Raw genomic sequence first — 24361 nt, 5'->3', positions numbered from 1 at the left:
TATTAAACAACCCAAACCTTTAATGCCCAATGCATTTTTCCAATAAACGTTAATAAATGTCTTTAAAAATACTTGACAGTCTAGATACTACGGGCAAAATGAAATAACTGAGATGACGAACAGCCATTTTTGTCCCAATGTAAAATGATGTCTTAGCCTAACCTTTCAGTAGGCTGGAAATACCTGAGATTCAGAAAAGGCAAACAAAGGCAAGTTTAATGGTCACATTCCTTTTGACTCTGTATAAAACTGGTTAGCTGTTACTAAGTTTTTTAGTGGCTTAAACAACAGAAATTTATCGTCATACAGTTCTGGAGGCCAAAAGTCCAAAATGAGTCTCATATCAAGGTGTTGGCAGGGCTTCTTTCTTCCGGCAATTACAGTTTTATAAGGCATTTTTATTCTCATCCCTACTGTCAATCATTTACTGGTGCCTAAGGAAAACTTCACCTAGTGGCAATTTTTTTTCTTCAGGGAAATGTAATCCAAATAGGCAAAGGGCTATGTTGTTTGGATGTATCGCACAAGTCAAGAATCACCTCTCAGCTCATGGGGCACATTTACATGGCACTTAAATGCACAGTTTAGGAAGGGGTTAGGACAGTCATATCCTTGAAAAAAGTATATTTGGGAGAGTAGAGGTCGGGGGTGATGGTTCTAAGAGAATTCTTAATAACCCTTCCAAAAATATGTAGTTATTGCTTTCCTATATTAAAAATATTATATTTGGCTCTAGTGCTCCTCTCATAAAATATAAACTAGTCACTTAAAATTATGTAAATTAACCAAAAAGACACTTAGGTTTGATCTCCAAAATCAAGAGTGGCAATAACAAGGTATATCTTCTGTGACCTGACTAAAATTTAAAAAAAAAAAAAAAAAAAGACAATTATGAGAGAAAGGTACAGACATAACCATGATTAAAAAACAGGTTTACCTGTGCTTTTGGATGTGTCTGTTGCAAGGAATGCTGAGATTGCTGTTTCTGCTGAAGCTGAGCAAGTTGCTGCCTTTGCATTTGAACTAACTGCTGCTGATGAGTCTGAAACTGCTCTTCTGTGATACCCCCTGTCACTGGTAAAGGACATTAATTTTAGAAATACGTATGTTTTAAAGTAATTTTAACAACACAAGTAGAATACAATATAAAGTTATTCCACAATTAAGATGAAAAGCAATTTCAAATCACAATATACATCAGCAGCAAAGAAATAAAAACGACAAATCTTTCAGCCAAAGTGGCTTAATGCTAATATCTATGACCTTCTAATATCACATGCTGAAAAAAGTTCCTATATGTAGTTTTTACTGTATAACATAGTTCTAGTACGAGGATTCTCCTATTTATTCAGACAAATCATAGTTTAAGCCAATAGATTTGATGCCTAAAATAAGTCCTATCTATAAAAACACAAGCTGGAAATCAGAGAAGTGTTCAGAAAATTAAAAATACAATGCATCCTCAGATGTAACCAATTATGTGGTTTCCAACTGTGTTAAAAGTTACTAAATGTCAAAAACATTTAAAACTTTTATTTAAAAAATTACTTTAGAAAGTTATAAGAAACACTTTTTTCAAAGAAATGTAAACAAACTTTCATTCACTGATATTTAAGTAGATCACTGATAAACTGATTTAAAGGACACAAAGCCATCTCCATAGAAGTCAGTATGTTATTAGAGTCACAAAACATTAAATCACATCAGAATACATGTACTACTAGAGTAATTTTACTCCATTTTTCTTTACTGCTTTCTTTCCTTCTTTCAACTATTTCACTCAATCAACAAGTATTTACTATCTATGATGAAAAGTGCTACATTAAGAGTTAAGAATGAATACAGGGAAAAAATAAATTAGAAAGAGGGTCCCTGCTATAAAGTCCTGCAGTGTAGTTGGGAAGAAAAGATACACATAAAGAAATAACAACTAACATGAATCAACCTTTAAATGTAATCTAGCTATCTAATCAATATGACCTAAAGGAGTTTAGATCAGGAGACTATACCTTAAACCTATGTTACTTAACTAGCCCCCACCCCAAAGTTTTCCATTTAGTAGAATCACAAATGAGAAATTAAAAAAAAAAAAAAAAAAAAACTTTTTCATGGTAATTTAGACATTTAATAAGTTACGCAAAGTATAGCTTATTTTCTATGAAAAAGGAATTAGGCCCCAGAGATGGACAAAGCTTTAGATATGCCTTCATTTCTGTTCCACAACATTACCATTAAAATTAGTATTGGACTATCAGGGAAAAACAGTTCTTAGAGAGATAGCAATTTTATTTTTAGAAGATTAAAAAACCTGGGCCTATGATAGTGCTCACTCTAAAATTTTACTATATTACCTGCATTTTTGAAGTACACATTGGTTATCTTACTGAATTACCAACAAAATCAAATGTCTTTCTTTGCACACGTTAAATTCACTGCAAGTGTTCTATTTTTAAAAGAAAAAAAATTTAATCCTAAATTAAAAAATCTTCAAAATCAAATGAAAATGTGAAGTATTCATGAGTTTCCAGCTGTTTGAAAACCTTGGGAAAGAGATGAAAAATAGTTTATCAGATACAAAGGCAAGAAGGAAAATCTTACGTTAAACCCAAATAAATCTGTTTAAGTCCTATGTATAAACGGTGTACCAATTCAAAAGAAATGGACTTAGAATCTGGTGTTAGTATGGTCTACTCCCTCAAATTCAGCATTATGTTTGTCCAGAGGTAAGGCTTATGTTGTGATGAAAAGGTGTGAAATCACAGTGGTTAATTTTAAGTGAGGAATAAACCAAATAAAGAGAATACATTTTTAGCAGCTATTTAAAAATTGAGAGGAATGAGAATAATGAGAATCTTTTTCCAAAATCTTTTAAGTCAGACAATCATAAACTCTTACTAATCAGAATAAAGTATATATGTAAATTACTAGAAAGAACATATTTTATTCTTTTAATAAAAAAATTACTTTTGGTTACTCATTAGATAATAAAGTGTTGCCAACTAGAGGTATTCTACTTGCTTTTATGAAAAGATGACTAGTAATGTAGATATTAAAAAGGAATACTAATAAAATTTCCCCTTTCTCGGGGGGATATGTCTAACTTACTGCCCTGACTTGTTGAAACCATTTATTTGCTCAAGAACCCCATACTTTTCCCCACAGAAAACTCATAAAATCCCAACCAAGAGAAATTTCCATTGAAATTACTCAAGTTAATGGTCAAGTGTTGTCCAATTTTTTAAAACTCAAGATGACTTTGATACCAAAATTCTCATCCCTGATTCTGTTACTGGTTGAAAACCACTGATATAAAACTTAATTCCAAAATATGGATATGCTTAAAATATTACATTCAGTTTTTTCCTCTTCCTCCTCACCTCAAGCTTAGCATGTTAGAGTCATTTTTTTTAAAATAAATTTATTTCTTTATTGGCTGTGTTGGGTGTTCATTGTTGCACACGGCCTTTCTCTAGTTACGGAGAGCGGGGGCTACTCTTCATTGAGGTGCGTGAGCTTCTCAGTGTGGTGGCTTCTCTTGTTGTGGAGCACAGGCTCTAGGTGAGTGGGCTTCAGTAGTTGTGGCTCGCGGGCTCTAGAGTGCAGGCTTAGTAGTTGTGCCACACGAGCTTAGTTGCTCCATGGCATGTGGGATCTTCCTCGACCAGGGCTTGAACCCATGTCCTCTGCATTGGCAGGTGGATTCTTAACCACTGCGCCACCGGAAGTCCCATGTTAGATTCATTCTTGACATATAGTTTTTTGTTTTTTTTTTACTATAAGGTGTTTCATGCTTGAAAAATGCTTATGTGCCCCATTCAGAATTTTCTAGAGCATTTAACACTCTTTAGACAAAAAGAGCAATTAGTAATCATGACACAGAATTGGAATACACACAAAAAACCCTCCCTAGATGACCTCTTTCATTTTGTTAGGGTGAATGGAAAGTGGCACAGGCAACCGTACTGAATTATCATCTTTAGGGTTGACTTACTAGTAGGTGGAAGATGGTAATCTGATTGAAAGCACCTTCTCCACTAATTATTTTTCCTTTCATAAATTACTGAAATACTTCCATAAGAAACTTAATTCTTACACTGACTTCGAGTTATCAAGAGGCAAGAATTAAAATACACCCGGAAAAGGTCATACTTATAGTGTGAAGAAATCTCTGTAGGAATGAGATACAAGACAGGGGTCCAGCTTTGGATGGGTGGTACTGGCATAAAGGGGAAGTGGGAATGTATGAAAAGAGAAACCATGTCTGTTACTGTTGCTTAAGGCCAAGCCAGGTTCTTTCCACTAGTTGCTCTCAAAAGTTGCTAGCTTAAAAGTAAAATTCACGCTGGTCATAAATCTATCCTAACCCCACACCTCCAAGTCCTGTCAGTTACCACAATCTGAGTGTTTGTGAAGGCAATATTTCACTGTTCCAAATAGACAGGAAGTGTTCCTTTTCCTAAGGGGTTTTGCAAATCTCCCTGGGTAACATTCTAATATATAACACATATATATAATACAGAATTTTCCCTTTTACATATATGTTATTCTGTACGATAGTAACACACTTGCATTTTAAAATATTTTGTGTATGTAACTGACAGTCTGTTTTTCACTAAAACCTCTAACCTTTCTGGCTATTTTTATATCTGGCTCTTTACCTATCTTGCGTTTATCGTGCTGCTTTATTCCTCAGATGAATCCATGTACGTTTGCTTAGAATACCTGTCACCATCCTTAGAATACTGATTCTGTTTTCAAAGATCCTAGGCATCCCTCATTTCATTCTTCACCTTTCAGGCATGTGGTTCCTATAAGGTGTTCTGCTAGGTTGATCCCTTATCACCTTTCCATCTCATAATCTGACAGTGATCCACCAAAAACACAGGCATCTCCACTAGCTTTTATGCTGGTATCACTGATTCTAAAGCCCTAGATACCTGTTCCTTAAACTTGGGCCCACAGAAAATATACTCTTGAGTATGCGTCAAATCTCTACAACTTTGTATTGCTTTTTCACTGATTAATAAAAAGAAAAATCTAACAGAAACACATTCTGGGTTTTCCAAATGACCTCCCCACAACAGAGTATAAACATGATTTTTGTGCTTGTACCTGCTGTCTTTTAAAAATAATCTTTTAACTTTTAATGCAGTGTTTCTCAAAGTTGGCTAAGATGATGTATTCTTGGGAATCCATGACTTCTTTAAAATACTAGTCTAGACCAAGTTTTTGTAGCTTAATGAAGGACATCTAATGTGATAATAAATATGATTTAAAAATCAAAATGAATAATTCAGCCATTCTTCATCTACCAGATAGGTCTTTGTTATAAAAGTTTTTTTCTTAATTTTTCTTGGAGTAGAGTTGCTTTACAATGTTGTGTTAATTTCTACTGTACAGCAAAGTGAATCAGCTATATGTATACACATATCCCCTCTTTTTTGGATTTCCTTCCCATTAAGGTCACCAAACAGCACTGAGTAGAGTTTCCTGTGCTATACAGTAGGTTCTCATTAGTTATCTATTTTATATGTAGTATCAATAGTGTATATATGTCAATCCCAATCCCCCAATTCATTCCATCCACCCGCCCCTTCTCCCATTTGTTCTCTACATCTGTCTCTATTTCTGTTTTGTAAATAAGATTGTCTATAACAATTTTTTCAGATTCCACATATATGCATTAACATACAATATTTGTTTTTCTCTTTCTGACTTACTTCACTCTGTATGACAGTCTCTAGGTCCATTCGCGTCTCTACAAATGACCCAATACACGCTTTGTTGAAGCAATGCTGACTATATGCAATTTTTGTTTGTTTTAAAAGCTAGATCTGGGGCTATACGGAGCGAGAGAGGGAGACTCTATTTTAAACCTTCTAGGTCATAGCAAGGAATTAGGTAAAAGTTCACATAAAACCACTGGAGCTATTCTGAGGACAAATCTTCCAATTCATGAAAGCTGACGTTACCTGTCCAGGACTATACACATCCTATAACATAACTAATGAATAAACTGCAAAACAGTGGGAATGACAATGAGGGTGAAGATGGGAGGTGAGAGGGGAGGTGAGAGGGTGAAGTGGGTGGGGAATGAGGAACAAATGAGATGTGAAGATAAAGAAAACAGAATGAAGATCCATTTAAACTTCTGACACCTAAGCTAAATAGTTATCATTGAAATTTCAATATTATTTCCTTTGGCAGTCAAACTAAAATCTTTTAAACTCCTGAAGTCTGAATCCATTTCTCACCTTTGGAAGTGACTCTAACTAAAAAAATAAATCCTTGTGCGTACGGTAGCTAGTTGTTAAAACACAGTTTTACCTTTCTTACAACTTTTATGCTTGCAAACATTTTAAAGCAGTTTAAGGAAGAATGGGAAAAGACACTGGAAAAATTAAAAACCAGGAATTTCTCTTGGAAAACTGTCCAAAATGTTGCTGATTTTACAAACTGTAATATTAAGATATTTGAAGCTGGTCAAAAGCTTCAAGAAAAGCTGCTAGTATCTATCTATTCAGTATACTAAGACAAATGAGAAAAGAAAAAAGATGTTAACTCGTAACCATGAATTAGTCTAAACCAAGATTAAATGTAAACTAATCTGGCCCTTCAAGTCTGAAGAAGCAATGCTGCTTTTAGATGTGAAATATATTTTCTTAAGGTTAAGATTTAAGAATAGTATCTCAGGGAGTTGCCTGGTGATCCAGTGGTTAAGAATCCGCTTTTCAATACAGGGGATGCAGGTTCAATTCCTGGTCGGGGAGCTAAGATCCCACATGCTCTGGAGCCTGTGCACCACAACTAGAGAGCCCATGTGCCACAACTACTGAGCTTGCCCACTCTAGAGCCCCCATGCCACAACTAGAGAGAAGCCCGTGCACAAGAAGAGCCCGCTCACCACAACGAAAGATTCCACATTCCACAACAAAGATCCTGCGTGCAACAACTAAGACCCAAAACAGCCAAATAAATAAATAAATAAATAAATATTTTTAAAAAATACGTATTTAAAAAAAGAATAGTATCTCAAAAGAATAAATACTACAATTTGAAATGACTGAAAACTTAATCACACATTTATATAAAGAACATAATATTTGCCATGTATAAGCCATGTATAAGCTCCTTGAAGGTAAGGATTATTGTCTTCTAAAACTCTGCAACTTTTAAACACTTAACATAGTGCTTTGTTTATATTAGATCCTAAATAATTATGTATAAAATTAATTTTCCTTGGTTATCCACTTGCTGTGTTCAACACATCGATCTTTCTTTTCTCTGTCCTGCTTCTATTCTTTGAAAATAGGTTTTCAATTAAGAAAATATACTTTCATTTAATAGTTAACTAAATGAAGTCTACAGTCTTAGTTCTTACTAACACCTATGACACACAGTTCTATGTTTCCCTTTAAGTCCATTCAGTATGCTATCAAAAATAATAATCAGAATACATTCAGGACACAGGGATTATGACTAGAAAACCATTATTTGGGTTATTAACAACATATTTGTAAGAAAATTCTCTGCCATTGGCCCTCAAGTTCAAGTTGTTTTGTTTTTTTTTTAAAGAACTAAGGAACTTATAATGCAAATAAATATTACTGTCAAGTGTATCAGGTTTCTATTTCTGATTAAACCCTTTATTTGCTGGGATTTCCCAGCTGTGAAATAGAAAATTCAGTACTTGACATTCTCTTAATTGAAACGGTATGGTCCTGTGTCAGTCCTGTTACTCTCAAAGACACACATGTTCTCCTGACCAAGTCCACTGAGAATAAGCAGAAGACAAAAGTGCCAGACACACAGATTAAAAGAAACCAAATATATGAAGATTCAGTTCTTTTGTTTATGTCCATCAAATATAAAAATATAACTTTTAAAAAATTCCTATAACCTCTTTAGGTAGAAAAGGAACTTCTATCAATATTTACTGATTTGTAACTGAATACATTTAAAATGATCTATCCAGAACTGAGAAACTATGTGATGACTATAACTGGTACTGATGGGTACTTAAAAGTGCCACAGGTGAATTCCCTGGCAATCTAGTGGTTAGGACTCTGTGCTTTCACTGCCATGGCCCTGGGTCTGATCCCTGGTCAGGGAACTAAGATCCTGCATGCTGTATGGTGCGGCTCAAACAAACAAGCAAAAAAGCTCCCGCAGATTTTCAGTTGTTTACAAAACTGCTTGTTTCATTATGAATTTATACACCATGCCTAATATTTTGAAACAAAAAAAATTTTGTTGAAAACAAAATACCTTGTGGCCTCAATGACTAGAACGTCATAGTTAGAAGAGAAAACTTGAACAAAATCCTTCACTCCAATAACAAGTAATTAAATGTATACTTGAAAGACCTGACTCTAAAACATTGGTTCTAATGTAGCTTAGTTGTTGCTTGCACCTTAAAATTTTTTAAGGGAAGAAAGAAATGGTACTAAGACACAGTACCATTATACAACACACATAAACATACAGCAGGAACAATTAGACCAAAACCACTATTTTTTTCTGATGGTAGGGGAAAGGCAAAAATAAAAAAAGTCTTATTATCTATGATGTTACTATCACATATTTGTGATTTAAGTTCCCTGAGAAGTGCATGCATGCCTAAAATGATACTTTAAATGCTTATTTTATGCTGATGTATAGTAATGTCATAAAATTCTACAGCTGACTGTATGGAATTATTTACGTTACATTCTGAATCCATACATACAGAGTACTGATGACACAACAACATGCGCAACATACATATATTCTGGAAAAGAGTCAAGTCAAACAGATCTGGAGTGTATCAGGAATGTACAGTAGAAAGCTGCAAATATTTGGCCATATTCAAGTTGAGAAGGAACATATTAAAATCACTTTTTTGTTATGGTATTCATTGGTAGAGAAAAAATTCAATCTTGGTCAAATCTAATTATAAATGCCCATATATGATACATTTTTTTTTTTTTTTGGGCATGTGGGATCTTCCTGGAGCTGGGATCGAACCCGTGACCTCTGCATTGGCAGGTGGATTCTTAACCACTGCGCCACCTAGGAAGCCCTATGATACATTTTTAAATTCACTTTTTGGCAAAAATTATTGTGAGTAATTTTGGTACAGGAATTCCAGTTAAGTTAAATAATTTGAACAACATCTTAGAGTTGGCTGAAAAAAAAAGATTTGACCTAATATTCGTCAACTTCCTACTATTTTTAGATTTCTAAGAATCCTGCCATCTCAAGTCATATCAGGTATTTATCCATTTGAGCTTTAAAAGGTCATTAAACTTAATAGACTCATGAACTTTACATAACGGGATGCCATTTTCCTTACCTAAATTCTTTTGGGAGAAAATTAACCAACTAACTTGGAGAAATGATATGTCAACTTCCAATCATTCAAACAAATCCAATTTTCCATAATAACCTTTAAATAGATAAATGTCTAAGTCAAGTTTGAAAATAAACAGTTCTGTAATTTAAAAAGACTGAACACTATTGAGACCAAATTTCAACCTAAAATGATTTAAAATCACTTTGAAGAAGTTAGCATAACAATTTTGCATACTAAAATGCACCATCCAGGAAACAATTTAGAAATATATACATTTTACAGAAACAAAGGATATTAACAGTATAAGTCAAGCCACATCTAGCTTTGCTTCTGGATACCATGCTTTTTCTGTTTTTGCAATGTATACATTATAAAGACATTTATAAGTTATACATACTTGTATATATGTGATAAAGAGAAGACTATCCACAGAAGAAAACAAATCAAAACTACATTTTAGATTTTCTAGATGTTATACATTATTTACAATGCCTATGTATACTAATTTGAGTACACTGTCTCTTAAAATGAAAAAAACTTTCTAATCTCAATTAGAGAGGTGAGTTATCAGATCAAAATTACAACTATTCACAGAGAACCTCTTTAAAAATCATTTTTCAGAAAGAAAGCTTTTAATGGTACTCCTGAGGAGCACTGCTTACATTTAAGCAAAGTTAATACAATAAAATGAAAATTTTCTTTAACAAAAGCAGAGAGTATTGTGCAACGATGATCTGGCAGCAGCTTTAACCACTCTGCCCATAGGGAATTCCCTACACATTCTGTCTACACATTCACCATACACACATTCAAAATACAAGTCAGTGGTTCTATAGGATCAGCTAGGGCATTTCGGTTAAAATGTGAACCACAATAATAGAGTGCAGTTTCTTAGGCTGGGAAAAAAGTGTAGTAGATTAAGATAAAATTCCTTTCCTCAGCAGGATCATGAAAATAAGCCTTCAGAATTCACCCTGAGAGTCTAGCTAGTGGATAATGAAAAATTACAGAGAAGAGGATATATTTCTCCTTAACAAAGTGACAGCTTACCTGATATGCCATTCTTGCTGGTGCTCAGTAAAGCTACAGACGCTGCAGAAACTCTTTTACTGCTCACTGTCTGCCCTGGTTTTCTTGAGGTACATTCTTCACTATCACTGTCCCGTAAATTTAGGAGCCTTGGCTGGAAACACTGTAGTCGACATGATCTGATATTGCTTAATATTTCAGAAAGGGACAGTCTATTTTCACAATGTTTACTGGAAGCATTGGTCCGAGAGAAATTAGAAGAAAAGTCTATAGTTTGGGAAGCGCTTGAAAAACCATTCAGCATTTCAGGATCTATCTGTTTCAGGACTGGGTCATGTTCTGTGGATATCCGGTCCATTATGACCCTGAAAAGCAATATAAAGCCAAATATTACCTAGAAGAACTTAATAACATTTTCTTTATACCTTCCCTTCCAACTTGTAAACAAAAACCAGGTCAAAACAAACAGTTCACCTTCCACCTCTGCCAATTCGCCTCCTTGCAAATCCTATGCATCTTCTCGGGACTGTGAGTGTCGTAAGGCAATGCCTATATCTCAATTTATCCAAATCTGCCAATTCTGAATTTTCAAATGAATGGTTAGTTTGGTCCAAACGAGGCTGCAAAAAAAGAAAAAAAAAAAATTAAAACTCATGGAATGATTTTGAAATGAAGGAAAGTTAAATCATGATAAAAATAAAGTAACCACAACATTAGCAGAACAATTAAAATTTAAATATAAAACTTTAAAACTAGGGTTTAAATATTAACCAGGTAAAATTCTATAATATCGACTCAAAAGTTCACTCAAACTAAATAATTCAAACACCAAACACCAAAATAACTCAAACTAAATTTAGTTTATTACTACAAATGCAATTAATATGTTATATTTTAAAAGAAATAGATCTTTAAAGAATAATGTCTTTTAACACTTATGCAAAATAGTAGTGATAATGAAGTTAGTAATTTATAGACTTCCTACTGAGATAAACTAGAAGGAAATTTTTTGAAGTAAAAATTGCAGTTCAAGAAGGCATGCATGGGGCTTCCCTGGTAGTACAGTGCTTAAGAATCCACTTGCCAATGCAGGGGACATGGGTTCAATCCCTGGGCGGGGAAAGGTCCCACATGCCACGGAGCAACTAAGCCCATGTGCCACAACTACTGAGCCTGTGCTCTAGAGCCCGCAAGCCACAACTATTGAGCCCATGTGCCACAACTACTGAAGCCCGTGCACCTAGAACCCATGCTCTGCAACGAGAGAAGCCACTGCACTGAGAAGCCTGTGCACCGCAACGAAGAGTAGCCCCCCATTCGCCACAACTAGAGAAAACCCACATCCAGCAACAAAGATCCAAAGCAACCAATAAATAAATAAATAAATGTATTTAAAAAAAAAAAAAAAAAGAAGCAGGCATGCATGGGTCAAATTCACACTTCCTCTTTACTTTTAAGAATATACAGTCCATTTCTTTGCCTTCCCATTTCCTCTATCATTCTGTTTTTCTGCCTTACCACTTCTGCCTCCTTTCACAGTAATTTTCCCTTTTTCTCAAAAGCATAACTTATAAACAATTCTCTACACCTCTCCTATATTACACACACACACAGAGAAAAAGCTCTAAGTGTATATGTTTACCATAAAGTAACAAGACAAAACGTCTCCAAAAGCCATATATGAAAGCCATCCTCACTACTCTATCATTACACCTTATTTGAAACCTTAGCGTTTGGGAATAAGGCTCATTCCTTGATATAACTCTGCACCAAAACTTGACTTAACAGCACAACGCATTTTCTAAGTATGTCAACAAATTATGAATATAATTATTTGACAAAATATTCCATGAGGGAACTTTAAAAATGATTCCTTCATGTTTGATACTTACTGGGTTTGTACAGAAAAGATGGGCTTGCCCAATAGTAAATTTCAATAAACACTCATCAGCCATCAAGGGTTCAATTAGAGATTCTGGGCTCACCTAACTCTAGCAATGACATAGTGAGTAGTTGTCGTTAACTGCTGAAGTTACAGTTAAAGCCCAAAGTGAACTAGATTTCTAAAATATGAGCAGTTATCAATATCCAAATAAAGGATTCTGATATCCTTTGAAAGGACTCAGTACCTTCAAGCATCTTTTCCTGGTATCTGCAAAGGGGATAGAAAATAAAAAATACTGATGGACTTCCCATTTTAGATCAAGACTAAGTCACCTTGACATGAGTTACCTGTTAATTCCAGTTCACAAAAACACCACAAAAAATAAAGTTCTTACAGCATAATACTGGCATCCTGCCCGCCTCCTGAAAGCACAGGGACCATCAGGATCATTTTCTTCTTCAGGTTCTGATACTGGGGATGGTACCTAGAAAAAGAGGCATGAAGCATTCCATTTAGGAGTTATCAAAAGTCAACAATCTTTGTAATGGTCTAAAATTAGAATCTGATCACAGTGAATCACTCCTACGTTATATACAGTAGGCAGTGAATTCCCCAAAACATTTAAAGATTAGCAAGATTTCCTGTGGTTAAAAATCATTATTTTTAATGGATTAGTTCTTGCAGGTAAGTTCACATGGTATTGCTTAACTGTTCCTGAACATGTAAGTGCTATAGGCTTAAAAATAATTAATATAGTTTTTAAATATCCCATTTACATTTTGTAAATATTGTATGTGGCCATAAATACTTTGTAATAATAGTTATGCTTCACCTGTATGTAGGTATGTTTTTAAACAATAACTTTATTTCTCTGTAATAAAGCCCAAAACTAGGAAGATAAAAAAGGTTTATGAATAGCCTTCCATCTCCAAAAGCCAAAAAGATCATACATTTCACCCAAAGGGGAGTCCCTTATTTCCCCACTCGTTTTTAAAAATCACTTTTTAAATTTAGCAGATCAGAAGCAGAAAATCAGAAGAGGAAAGAGGTCTTGCTAAATGGTAAGCAGACTGGTTGCAGAGAGAAGTACTAAGCCCACCACCTGACAGCAACAGCATAAAGACTTTCAAAAAGCTGTCACATATTAATAAGCAAAGGACCAAGTGATACTAGGTCAAATATCCCTATATAATCTGAGTGGACCTCTAGGGTAGCCCTGATACATCATACAACAGCAAACTTTATAAACGTCATCAAAAACAGATTAAATGAAATACAAATATAATCTGCTATGGCACGAAAATAATATGGTTTAGATAAATTTCTAAGCATGAATGGTTAAAATAAAAAAAAAAAAGTTTTGGTACTTAAGTTTCAGTTGTCTCGCAATTTCACTTTGGAGTACATCTCTTTTTCTGACAACGCTGGCTCAACCATATTTACTTGCAAATTTTGAACCTCACAAATCCCTCTCTTCCTATTTTGAGAGGAAAAATGCTTTCTCCACATTATTTCCAAACTGTGGTAATTACCACTGAGCAGGGTCATCCAGGGGAGAAAGGCATTTTTTTGAGGTTCCAATATACCTCCACCAACCCTATGGGGGAGACACAGAAACAGTAAGCTGGGGCTGATTCTTCTTCCTGGGGCACCAAACCCAAACCTGAAATTTGAAAGGAAACCCCAAATGTGAAATTTACACTTTGGTTCCTTTACAAATCATCTACCTCTTCTAAAATATATACAGTAAGTGTCACAAACAAAGTCTCAGAAATTTTTTCCATGCCTTCCTCCTGACTACACCAGGAGGGGCTTCCAGGATTTACTCTGAGACATAGGAAGAGAGAGCTGATGTTAGAAGAAGCAGAAGCATGATCAAGAAGAGATGGGGTTTTTCTTCTGATCTGCTGCACATCAGCTGAAGAAGTCTGGTTAAAAGGTTTGTTCTCTTAAGGCTCTCTTTTACTTTGTTCTTGTTTATTGGACAAAGAAGAAGTATATGATTATTTTAAATTTTTTTTAGCAATAAAATCATGATTTTGTAAGAGCTACATTCTAAATAGCTGCCTCAGTGAATAATGTCCAACTATGGGTACACACAGTTTAGCAATAGGAGGATACCATTATAAAAATTAATGTTGTCAAAGACCTAGTACAAGGACTGAGAGGAACTGAAAAGCTTCAAAATGCAATTTCATGTGGGAATGGGGATTATATGAATAAACATAAGAATTTAGAACAGAAATGAAGATCCCTTAATAGGTAGGGAATATATGACTAAAATTCTGAGTGTGTCTAACTATCAGGCTGGATGGACTGATTCTAGAAATAAGGGAAAAGTTTCTATTGGACATAGTATCCCCTGGCATCATTCTTAAAGGACTGGGAATGTATAGCAAAACTTTACTGGCTTTTATACATGTATTTATCTAACCACGTCATTCCTACTTAAAATTCTTTAAGAACTTCCCAGTATATATAATGTAGACAGAGACCATTTGCCATCTGACTACTACTCCAGGCATCCTTCCATTCACCTCTCTTCCCCTTTGTTTTATGCTCCAGCAATGCCAAACTGCTAGCAGTTCCCTCTAATATGCTGTCTTCTCTGCCTTGAGCCTTTCCCTACATTTTCTATCTGGAAAAGACCTACTATTTGTTCCTTCATTCCTTCAAAATGTCATCTAATTAATGTCCCATGACTATTCAAAGCCCTGCCTGAGTCTAATTACATGATCCTCTGACAATTTTAATAAATGATTTAAGTGCTTTTTAAGAGCATACGAAATTAAACACATTTTTGTGTATTTGTTACAATGTGTTATGAAAGCTAAAATATTATCTGGGGTAGAAAAACTAAATCATCTACAAAAGAGTGAAACTAATATAACCTAGCCAAAGGGGACACATTTTATGTAAACTCTAGATTTTAAATAATTACAATAACAAGGTGTTTTATAAACTGTCTTGTTTCCAAACCTGTCATTGCTTCCAAACATATCTGTTAAGTTGGTTAAAAAAAAATTTTTTTTTTAAAACTAGTAAGTCAAAATGTTAAAATATGATAAAGCTTGTTACAGTACTCTCTTTAGGTTGCGTATACCACATGGAAAAGAAAAAAGGAGGGCACTCCTAGACCAAGTGCTAAATGATATATTTTTTAAATTGATTCTTCAATATATAAAATAAAGGTCTTATTTTAAAGATAGCACATATGAAACAAAAATAAAGATTTTTAAACTGCAAACATTTTGCTACAAAACTGTTGTAATATAACCAAAGAATTATTTTCACAACTTAAAACTCGAACCAGTTCTAAATCTTCTTTAGAATCAAATAGCATTGCCAAACAAATTAGCAAAATTTACATTAAAAGTTGTAAAATACAATGCTGGTAGAATATGGTAAAAAGGGAATTATTGTTGGTGAATTTACAATTATCCATTAAATGTCTTAAAATATTTATAATCTTTAGTTCAGGAATTCCATTTCTAATAATCTATTTTAAATATGGAGGGAAGAGGTATAGAGATGCCCATTTTTATAAAAGGGAAAGCTGAAAACCACCTAAATGCTACACAATAAACTCTATTCAACCCACAGAAAATAAGAGAAAGCAAATACCATTTCATTAACTATATAAATAATGTGGAAAATATTTATGTCATAACAAGTGAAGAAAGCAAGAATAAAAACTCTAAGGTATCAATCATGTTTTAAAATATAGCAATATAAAAGATGAAGAAAATGTCTTTAAAAGTTTTAAAACAAGCACCTGTGGAAATTCATCTTCATCTGAGCTGTGAAAGTCATATTGCTTAATGTCACTCTTATTGATCACAGGCAATGTCTCAGGAGTGGGTTGCTGAGATGTTATCAAAGCCTCTGCTTTAGGCTTCTTTGGGTACTTCTTCTTTTGACGAACCACATCAGAAGCCTCTTCTTTCAAAGACAAATGATGCGGGTGCTGTTTACATGACGATTTTTCCCCCAAAAGGAAGAAATGAAAATCATTTTAGAAATCACGAAAAACTATACTGCTCTTTGAAAAACATACATTTTTACCCAAGAGGTGATTTTATTTTCTGGTTTTAATATGCAAAAATTATGTGATCATAAACTGAAAAATGTTTTGTTTTCACAAATTATAGTGAAAAATAATTATGACACTTAAATTTACTTTTTATATTGTTATCAATACTTAAACTAAGATGTCAGTGAATTTTTAAAATTGCTCTATTATTATGCAATCCAGCATTTAAAGCGTATTTAAATTCTATTTTTATTTAAATTTAATTAATGATGAAAATTAATAACTTTATTTTTTAAATGAATTAGATTATAAATTCATCAATTCATTTCTATAATTATTTCCAATTTTTTAAAATGTCTACATTTTTTGAGACAGATAAGTTTATTGATTAGGAAAAAAACTTCACTTTTTAGAATGAATAATTACTGCCTTAACTGAATAATAATCAAACTGTTTGAATAATAATCAAACTGTTCTCAAGTACCCCAGAATTCCATGGCAGTATGTGAGAGGCCATTTGGCAAAGAGACTGACTGATGCGATGGGTTCTAGCACCCAGCTCTCCTCAACAGAGAAGCTCTGTTTCTGTTTGTTTTAATGTACTGGGATTCCTTTTAATAAATAGGGATCTACTACTTTAAAAAGTTTGAAAATGACTGTTCTAAGCATCAAAGTACAAGCACGATGAAAGTTTAAAAAAATTTAGAAAGTTACACATTTCCCCACGTAGCTCAGATTTTCATAAAAACTACTTTAGGGTAAAAAAAATTACACATGATGAAAATGTTGCTTAAATGCCAAGTTACTGAGATATAAATGGTTTCGTACAACGGTTATAGCTATGACATCAAAAAGAAACCCCAACTTCTCAGAAACTACTTATATTTTGAGGTGGGATGTGTGACAGAGGAAATATAGTTAACTATGTGAAATAGGGTAGAGACACAATGGATGCAACCATGTTTCTAAAATTAGTATTTAAATAAGGTCAGTGTTTAATCTTAGAGATGATTTAAAATAAGAGTCAATATATAACAAAGGCTGATTCTGTCAGTAATTTGGGGTTGAGATTTTCATATTCAATGTCTACCAATAATATGCCTTGATTTATATAAGCACTGATTTATATAAAATGGATTTTTTAAAATAATGTACAAAATGACATTTATTGTATTGTTTACGGTGAAGCAAGTATGATTTAAAGGGTAAGTGGGCTAGATGCCTGTGATTAATAAGAAAGAACTTTGGTGTTTGAATTGACATGAGCTGAATAATGGAGGAGTCCTCGTGCTCCACATTCTTCCTTGACCTTTAGGAATGAACCCATGAAAAATGAGGATTGTGTACATTTTTAAAAGATGAATTTTCCACAAACACCCTAAGTCACTTTTAAAATCCTGCTACACAGTAGAGCTCTACTGTCTAAATGCTCAGCCAATAATCCGTTTCTTTTTAAAATCTAAGCTCCTTAAAGGCTTTATTAATTTTTGTGTTTCTCAACTGAATACTTTGTAATATACCAGTCTAAGATACTAAAATTATCACTAGTGCTCTTTATTAGGAAGAAATTGTGATCTAGAAGTCAAGATAGATTAGCAACTGATAAATGCTGGTTATGGCAATGGTGATGACAGTAAGAATAACTTTCAATAGTCTTAATGAAGAAAGCTTTAATTTTAGATGTTGATGCCTGCCACTATGATGCAGGACTTGCTAAGGCTCATGATAATAACTAAGCTTTAATGACTCATTCTGTACAGAAGCAGAGAATATAGTTGAAAGCACAGTCTTTGGTGTTAGACTGAGACTCAAATCTTGAATCTGCCACCTAACAACAATATGATCTGGAAGTCATACAAAGGTAAAAATCAATCTCAAAGGGTTGTAAGGATTAACAAATCAACACGTACGTAAAAAATCCTAGCAAACTGCTTGGCAAAAAGCAGGAACTCAAACATGTTAATAACTTTCTTCCTTTTTTTTAAATAAATTTCTTCCTCAACCCAACTATTATAAGACAACCTCAGAAACCAACTGTCTGATCAATATTACCATACTTCTCCCCAGAAGGTATTCACCTTAGTTTTACATTCTTGGACTTTGTGATGATTTCCATTATGAAGAGTTGCTGGAGTGGCATATAACTCTTTTTCTGATCTATTGATCTTAACCTCATTAAGGATTTCACCACCATAGTCTCCCAAATGATATCTTGAAAAGGAAATATATATAAGAAAATGTTAGTTTAAAAATAAAAAAGAAATAAAAACCCAATGATACTTCATTTACTTCGAACACAACTAATCAAACAGAGCCAAAAATTAATCAGATTACTCTTAAGGGAGAAAACTTATGGGAATAAAGAAGCTCATATTTGGGATTTAGTAAAAACAAAACACCCGCACCCACCCAATCGCTAAGGCACACAAAAGATGGAATCCTCATTATATTTTATATTTTCAAGCACTGGGAGATGATGTTTAGAATGCTTACCACCTCAGGAAACACACAAAATTTTGTTAGGTTTAGCATAGTCTATTTAATTATGTAGCAAAAGAATTATTACATCAGAGAATACATTTTCAAATGCATTGAAACAAGTATTTCCCAACTAATCAGAAAATAAAATCAATTAAACATTTATTTCTCTCAAATTTTGTTTAATAGAAACTTTAATACAGAGAATTGGACAAAATGATCTCCAAGTTCTTTTCTAAGTACAATTCAATGATTCTGCAACAACAAGAAATTAAGTGTAGAAGATCTATACTTCACACAAAAATAGCCCCGAAATTTGCAACTCAAACTGATAACTTAATCTGATTTAAAAAAACCCCCCAAAACAAAAAAACCTAGTAATCACAATTTTCAAAAAATGTAGATTTTGTTAGATAATCTACTTTGATTGTTATAAAGCTTAAATTTGGTTACATTTTGCCCATCACTATAGCTGTTACTGGTATGTATTCATAGCAATGTTACCTTTTTTCCACAACTTCTAAGGTTAAGTGCAATAATTCTCGTTTTGTTTTCTCTCTTCTCTTAATCATTTCCAAAATTGTTATGGCTCTACTAAATTCTCGTCTCAGTTTCAACATCTTTTCATACGAGGCTTCATCATTCTTACGATTCTATTGAAAATAACAAGTTTAGAAGAATAAGTCGAATTGTCCACATTTCCAGTTTCATTCAACAAAATCTTATCAGACTCAAATTCATTCTATAAAAGCAAAATGTTAAAAAATCATGTAAACAGCAACTACATTGAGAGAATCTATTTAACTCTGAAAATAAAAGTATAAGCAAATATTTCAATAAATATTAAAAAAAAATTGTTGCCAGCTGTTGAAAAGATAGAATGACATAGAAGGGATACCTCTAGTGTAAACAAACTTTTAAAAGTCTGCCTGAAACAAACCCCACTATATCAGAAAATGAAATCTTTTCATATTGTTACAACATATTTTCCAATGACAGAGAGAAACAGTTCTGTCAAATCAAGGTTACCTAAAAGGAGCCAAAATGAGTCACTATTCATCCACTCAGCTCTGTAACTGGGGGCTGGACAGTTCAATACACTACAATGTAAACATTCACAAAGACAAGCAAAGCCTCATTTCAGAAACTCAGATATAAAATTGATTATGGGATATAAAGGATCTCAAGGAACAGAATTATACTCTAATGTAGTAACACCTCATTGCAGAGTAGAGATCTAGCGAAAAGTCTGAATTTCATTAGAAGTTTTTACTTTGAAGTATAAGAACTTGAACTAACTCACAGATGAAAGTCCTACCTAATAATTAGAGAAGGCTCAGTTGTAATTATCAGCATCATTTACATATAAAAGTTACTGTTAATAAAAATATTTTGTTCAATCAAATAGCCACAGAATACTTACTTTATATTAGGCATGGAACTATTTGTTTAAAAATAGACCACTACCACCTCTCATTCTATATGTCCAGACAGATTGCATTTAAGCAAGCTTTCCATACTTGACTTAGTAAAGCAATATGACATTAGAAAGAATTCAAAGAAAGCCAGGTTTCATATTGGAGGATGATAAAAGAGAAAATAAAACTTGAGAAAGATCCAGTTTTGCTTTTTTCTTATGTGTATAGTTTCTTGTATTTGAAAATTAATCATCATTTATGAAACATTACCTAAACTAAGTCACATTAAGGTAGTACATACTGAATATTAAAAAATACTGTTAATAAATCATCCTTTTATCTTATCCAAAGGAAATCAATCTTCCCCCCCTCCCTTCAGTAATACTACATGACAAAGGCAAAAACCTAAAGCATGGTTTTAAGCAAAATATTTTTTGTAACCAGGCAACAATAATACCTTCTGACTGAAAAAGAAATTAACATCACCAAGATCAAATATTAAAAGTGCCCACTCTGTACAAAGTATTGCACATGTCCCTTATCCTCAAAAGGCTTAAAGTCAAATAAGAATGAGAGACATACAGAGTCAAAAGATGAATTATAATACCAGGTGAACCAAAAGTGCACCAGAACCTTTGAAAGCTGTCCTACTCTTCACTAAGTGTTCCTTTTGGACTATGTGCTTCTGCCCTTTCTTACTCATTCATTTCCTGCTCTCTTCTGGCCCAAATAACTAGTTTCTAATTTTTCTTCACCCCAGTCCTGCCCTTTCTGCTCCATTTTTTTTTACTTTTTATTGTGAAATAATTTCAGATTTACAAAAAAGTTACAAAAATAGTGTAAAGAATTCCCATATATCTTCATACAGATTCCCCAAAGGTTAATATTTTACACTTGCTTTATGTATCTCTCTTTATGTATGTATATATGTATGTATGTACATACACATTGTTATAGACCGACTGTTTGTATCTCCTGAAAACTCATATGTTGCAATCCTAACTCCCCAATGTGATCTCTGTTTGGGGGTGAGGCCTTTGGGAGTCCTGATGAATAGATTAGTGCCCTTATAAAAGAGACCCCAGAGAGGTCTCTTGCCCCTTCTGCCACGTGAGGACACAGCAAGAGGACCATCTATGAAACGAGAAGCAGGCCCTCAATAGGCACCAAATCTGATGGTGCCTTTGGATCTTGGACTTCCCAACCTTCAGAACTGAGAAACACCTGTTTGTTTTTTAAGCTCCCCAGTCTACGTATTTTTGTGACAGCAGTTCAAATGGACTGAGACACATATACACGTATGTATATAAACACATACACATATATAAATTACTAGCAATGGTGTTTTAAATATTTTTTGAGAAAAGTTGAAGATATAATGCCCTAAACACTTTAATGTATAGTTTCTAAAAACAATGATAGTCTCTTATACTCAACAGTACCATTATCAAAATCAGGAAATTAACATTGATACAAAAACTATTATCTAATTTATAGGCTTTATACATATTTCACTAATTGTTCCATTAATGTCCTTCATAGCAAGAAATACAGTTATATACATATTTTATGTATTTATATAATGCTGCTATAAAGGACATTAGTGGGACAATAATTTTTATTATTCAGATTCATTAATATATAATAAATTCTTTTTCCTGGTCTAGGACCTGATTCAGGATTAAAATTGCATTTAGATGTCATGTCTCTTTAATCTCCCACAATTTGGAATAGTTCCTCTGTCTTTCTATGGTGATCATGGCCTTGATAGTTTTGAAGAGTAGAAGCCACTTCTTTTTATAGAGTGTTCCTCAATTGGGGTTTCTTTGATGTTTTTCCACAATTAAATTCAGGTTGTGAACTTTGGTAGGACCATCACAGAAGTGATACCGTGTCCCTCACTCATCATACCAGGAGTTAAATGATACCTATTTGTCCCATTACTGCTGATGCTAACTTTGATCACTTGATTAAGGATGGTGTTTGCCAGGTTTCTCTAGTCAAATTACTATTTTTCCTTTTTTAATTAAAAAAATATACTGTGGAACTTATGGAAGTATATTGTTTCTCATCAAACTTCCCTCATCAGTTTAGCACCCATTAATTCTAACTTCTGCCAGGAACAATTACTACTACGGTGGTTGCCAATGGTGATTTTTGAACTGCATCATTCCACTGACATTTTAAAGCTGGAAATCTATGGTAAGGAAAAGTGTTCTCTCTCTCTCTCTATCTATCTATCTATCTATCTATCTATCTATCTATCTATCTATCTATCTATCATCCACTCATCCATCCATCCATTTATATCAGTATGGACTCATGGGTTACTTTATGCGTTATAATCCATTACTCTCCTTATTTTGACGCACAAACTTCCCCAGATCTGATCAGCAGAGTCACCCTTTAAGCTTGCTCCTGAGGCCTTCCGACATGGCTCCAACACTCTTCAATCACATTCTTATATTCTGGCAAAGCAGAATGTTCCAAGCTTATCTTTATGCTTTCCTAGCACCAGACCTGAAATCAACCATTTTTCTAAGGAGCCCTCATTCCCTTTAATGGAAAACAGTATTTAAAAATCAAGATTTGCATGGTACTGTAATTGCTTCTATATCCTCTCAGCGAACAGAGCTAGGAAACAAGCCTGTAACATATTTATGTACATACACATGCACAGATCTAAATCTATTTCTAGCTATAGCAATACTAAAAACCATAAGTTCATACTGACATCTTTTCTGAGCTTTTATTTAAGATGGCCCTACTCCCTACATTCAAATCTACTCATTCCCTTTACCCTTCTTCCCAACTATCTCTGCTTGAAGAGAATCGCTGTCTTCCTATTCCAGTTACATATTATAGTTCTGACCAACTGCCAAATCTCTACGGAAGTGGTTCTCAAACTGCTGTAGTTTAGAGTTAACTATAGATCTTTTTTAAACCAAGGCTAATTCACAAGTGATTGTTATGTCCAGCCAGACTGAGAACCACTACCCTGGAAGTTTCCTCTCCTAACTGTCTATCTTGCTTCACCTGGGCCACACAGAGGGAAAAGAGAAGGCACAAGTGCTAACAGTTTTACCTGTGGGGTTAAACATATAAATGTATATGCTGATTCAAGACTTCCCAGTTAGTGCACTCAGATATGCTGGTACCTAAACATGATCTCATATAAGAATGTCCTAAAGCACTTAAGCACTCCTAAACATTAGTTTAATGATTAAAATTAAATTATAGGCTGCCAAGCAAATATTTCAGAAGTCCTTTACTCTAGGCTTTGAATCAGCTATATAAATGTTTTCAAGTTTGTGGGAATAGAAAAGGAAGCAGAGAACCTCTGTGAGCTGGTATTCATTTTTGCGTATCCCAATGCCTGACCACCTTCTGAACACCTAGGGTGTTCATGCTTGATTGCTTCCCCAAATTTCTCATTTTAAAACTCACAGACATTTCTAAGCAGCAATAGTGTACATGAAGGGGAACAGTCTTTGGTCCCACAGCTGAAAACAGAGAGGAATAAAAAGACCATTGGAAAAGAAAATATACCACCCTGGAGAGGAAGATGAATCTAACAGATAAGAGAAAGGGTAGGAATCAGTGTGTCAGGAAAACGCTGGTCTAGTTATTACACAATGGAGAAATGCCTAAACAAGGAACCTGTTTCTAGCAATTCTCAAAACACACTGGTTAGAAAATAGTGATTTAACCTATTTAAGAATAAAACATATTTAAACATTTGGAATATTGTTTACATGTCAATAAACACTGCTAATTTTAAGTACCTCATACCCATTCACTAAAAGAAGCCCAACAGTACCTTTTCTTCAAAAGATATTGCTCTAAGTTTTGCAATACACCTGAATCAATTACATTTCTTCTAAAGTAATTGGAAGTTCAGATTTTTCAATAATTCAGATAAACCTCTCCTTCCTCATGTCCATATTTATAAGGCTTTACTGTATTTACAAACTTATTACAGTTTTTTCTAAACAAGGCACTAAATCTTCATGAAATATCTAACATTTCCTTAGCTGAGAACCAAAACACTACATTGAAAACTGAGTCTGGGTTAGGGAATTTCATCTACATTTGGGAAATCCAAGAGTGAGTCATAAGAACTCTGGTTGTTAACCAGCAGGAGAGTCTCCCCTGAGATGTACTATCCTGGGCAGCTGTTACAC

General features: G+C 33.9%; 1 protein-coding gene across 2 annotated transcripts in view; it reads right to left on the bottom strand.

Annotated features, from left to right (window-relative positions):
- EPC2 (enhancer of polycomb homolog 2) overlaps positions 1-24361 on the bottom strand; it is a 110534-nt gene that overhangs the window by 3952 nt on the left and 82221 nt on the right. For both annotated transcript variants that reach the window (XM_057746275.1, XM_057746276.1), the window contains 7 exons: positions 19264-19412; positions 18360-18492; positions 16024-16215; positions 12643-12732; positions 10838-10983; positions 10385-10728; positions 938-1074 (listed from right to left, as the gene is read on the bottom strand). In XM_057746275.1, coding sequence (XP_057602258.1) covers positions 938-1074; positions 10385-10728; positions 10838-10983; positions 12643-12732; positions 16024-16215; positions 18360-18492; positions 19264-19412 — 1191 coding nt within the window. The remainder of the gene's footprint in view (positions 1-937; positions 1075-10384; positions 10729-10837; positions 10984-12642; positions 12733-16023; positions 16216-18359; positions 18493-19263; positions 19413-24361) is intronic.

The sequence above is a fragment of the Hippopotamus amphibius genome, chromosome 8 (genome assembly GCF_030028045.1).
Source record: "Hippopotamus amphibius kiboko isolate mHipAmp2 chromosome 8, mHipAmp2.hap2, whole genome shotgun sequence".
NCBI classification, from domain to species: Eukaryota; Metazoa; Chordata; class Mammalia; order Artiodactyla; family Hippopotamidae; genus Hippopotamus; species Hippopotamus amphibius.
Note: the sequence above shows the minus strand (reverse complement) of the source record. Positions and strands in the feature narration are given on the sequence as shown.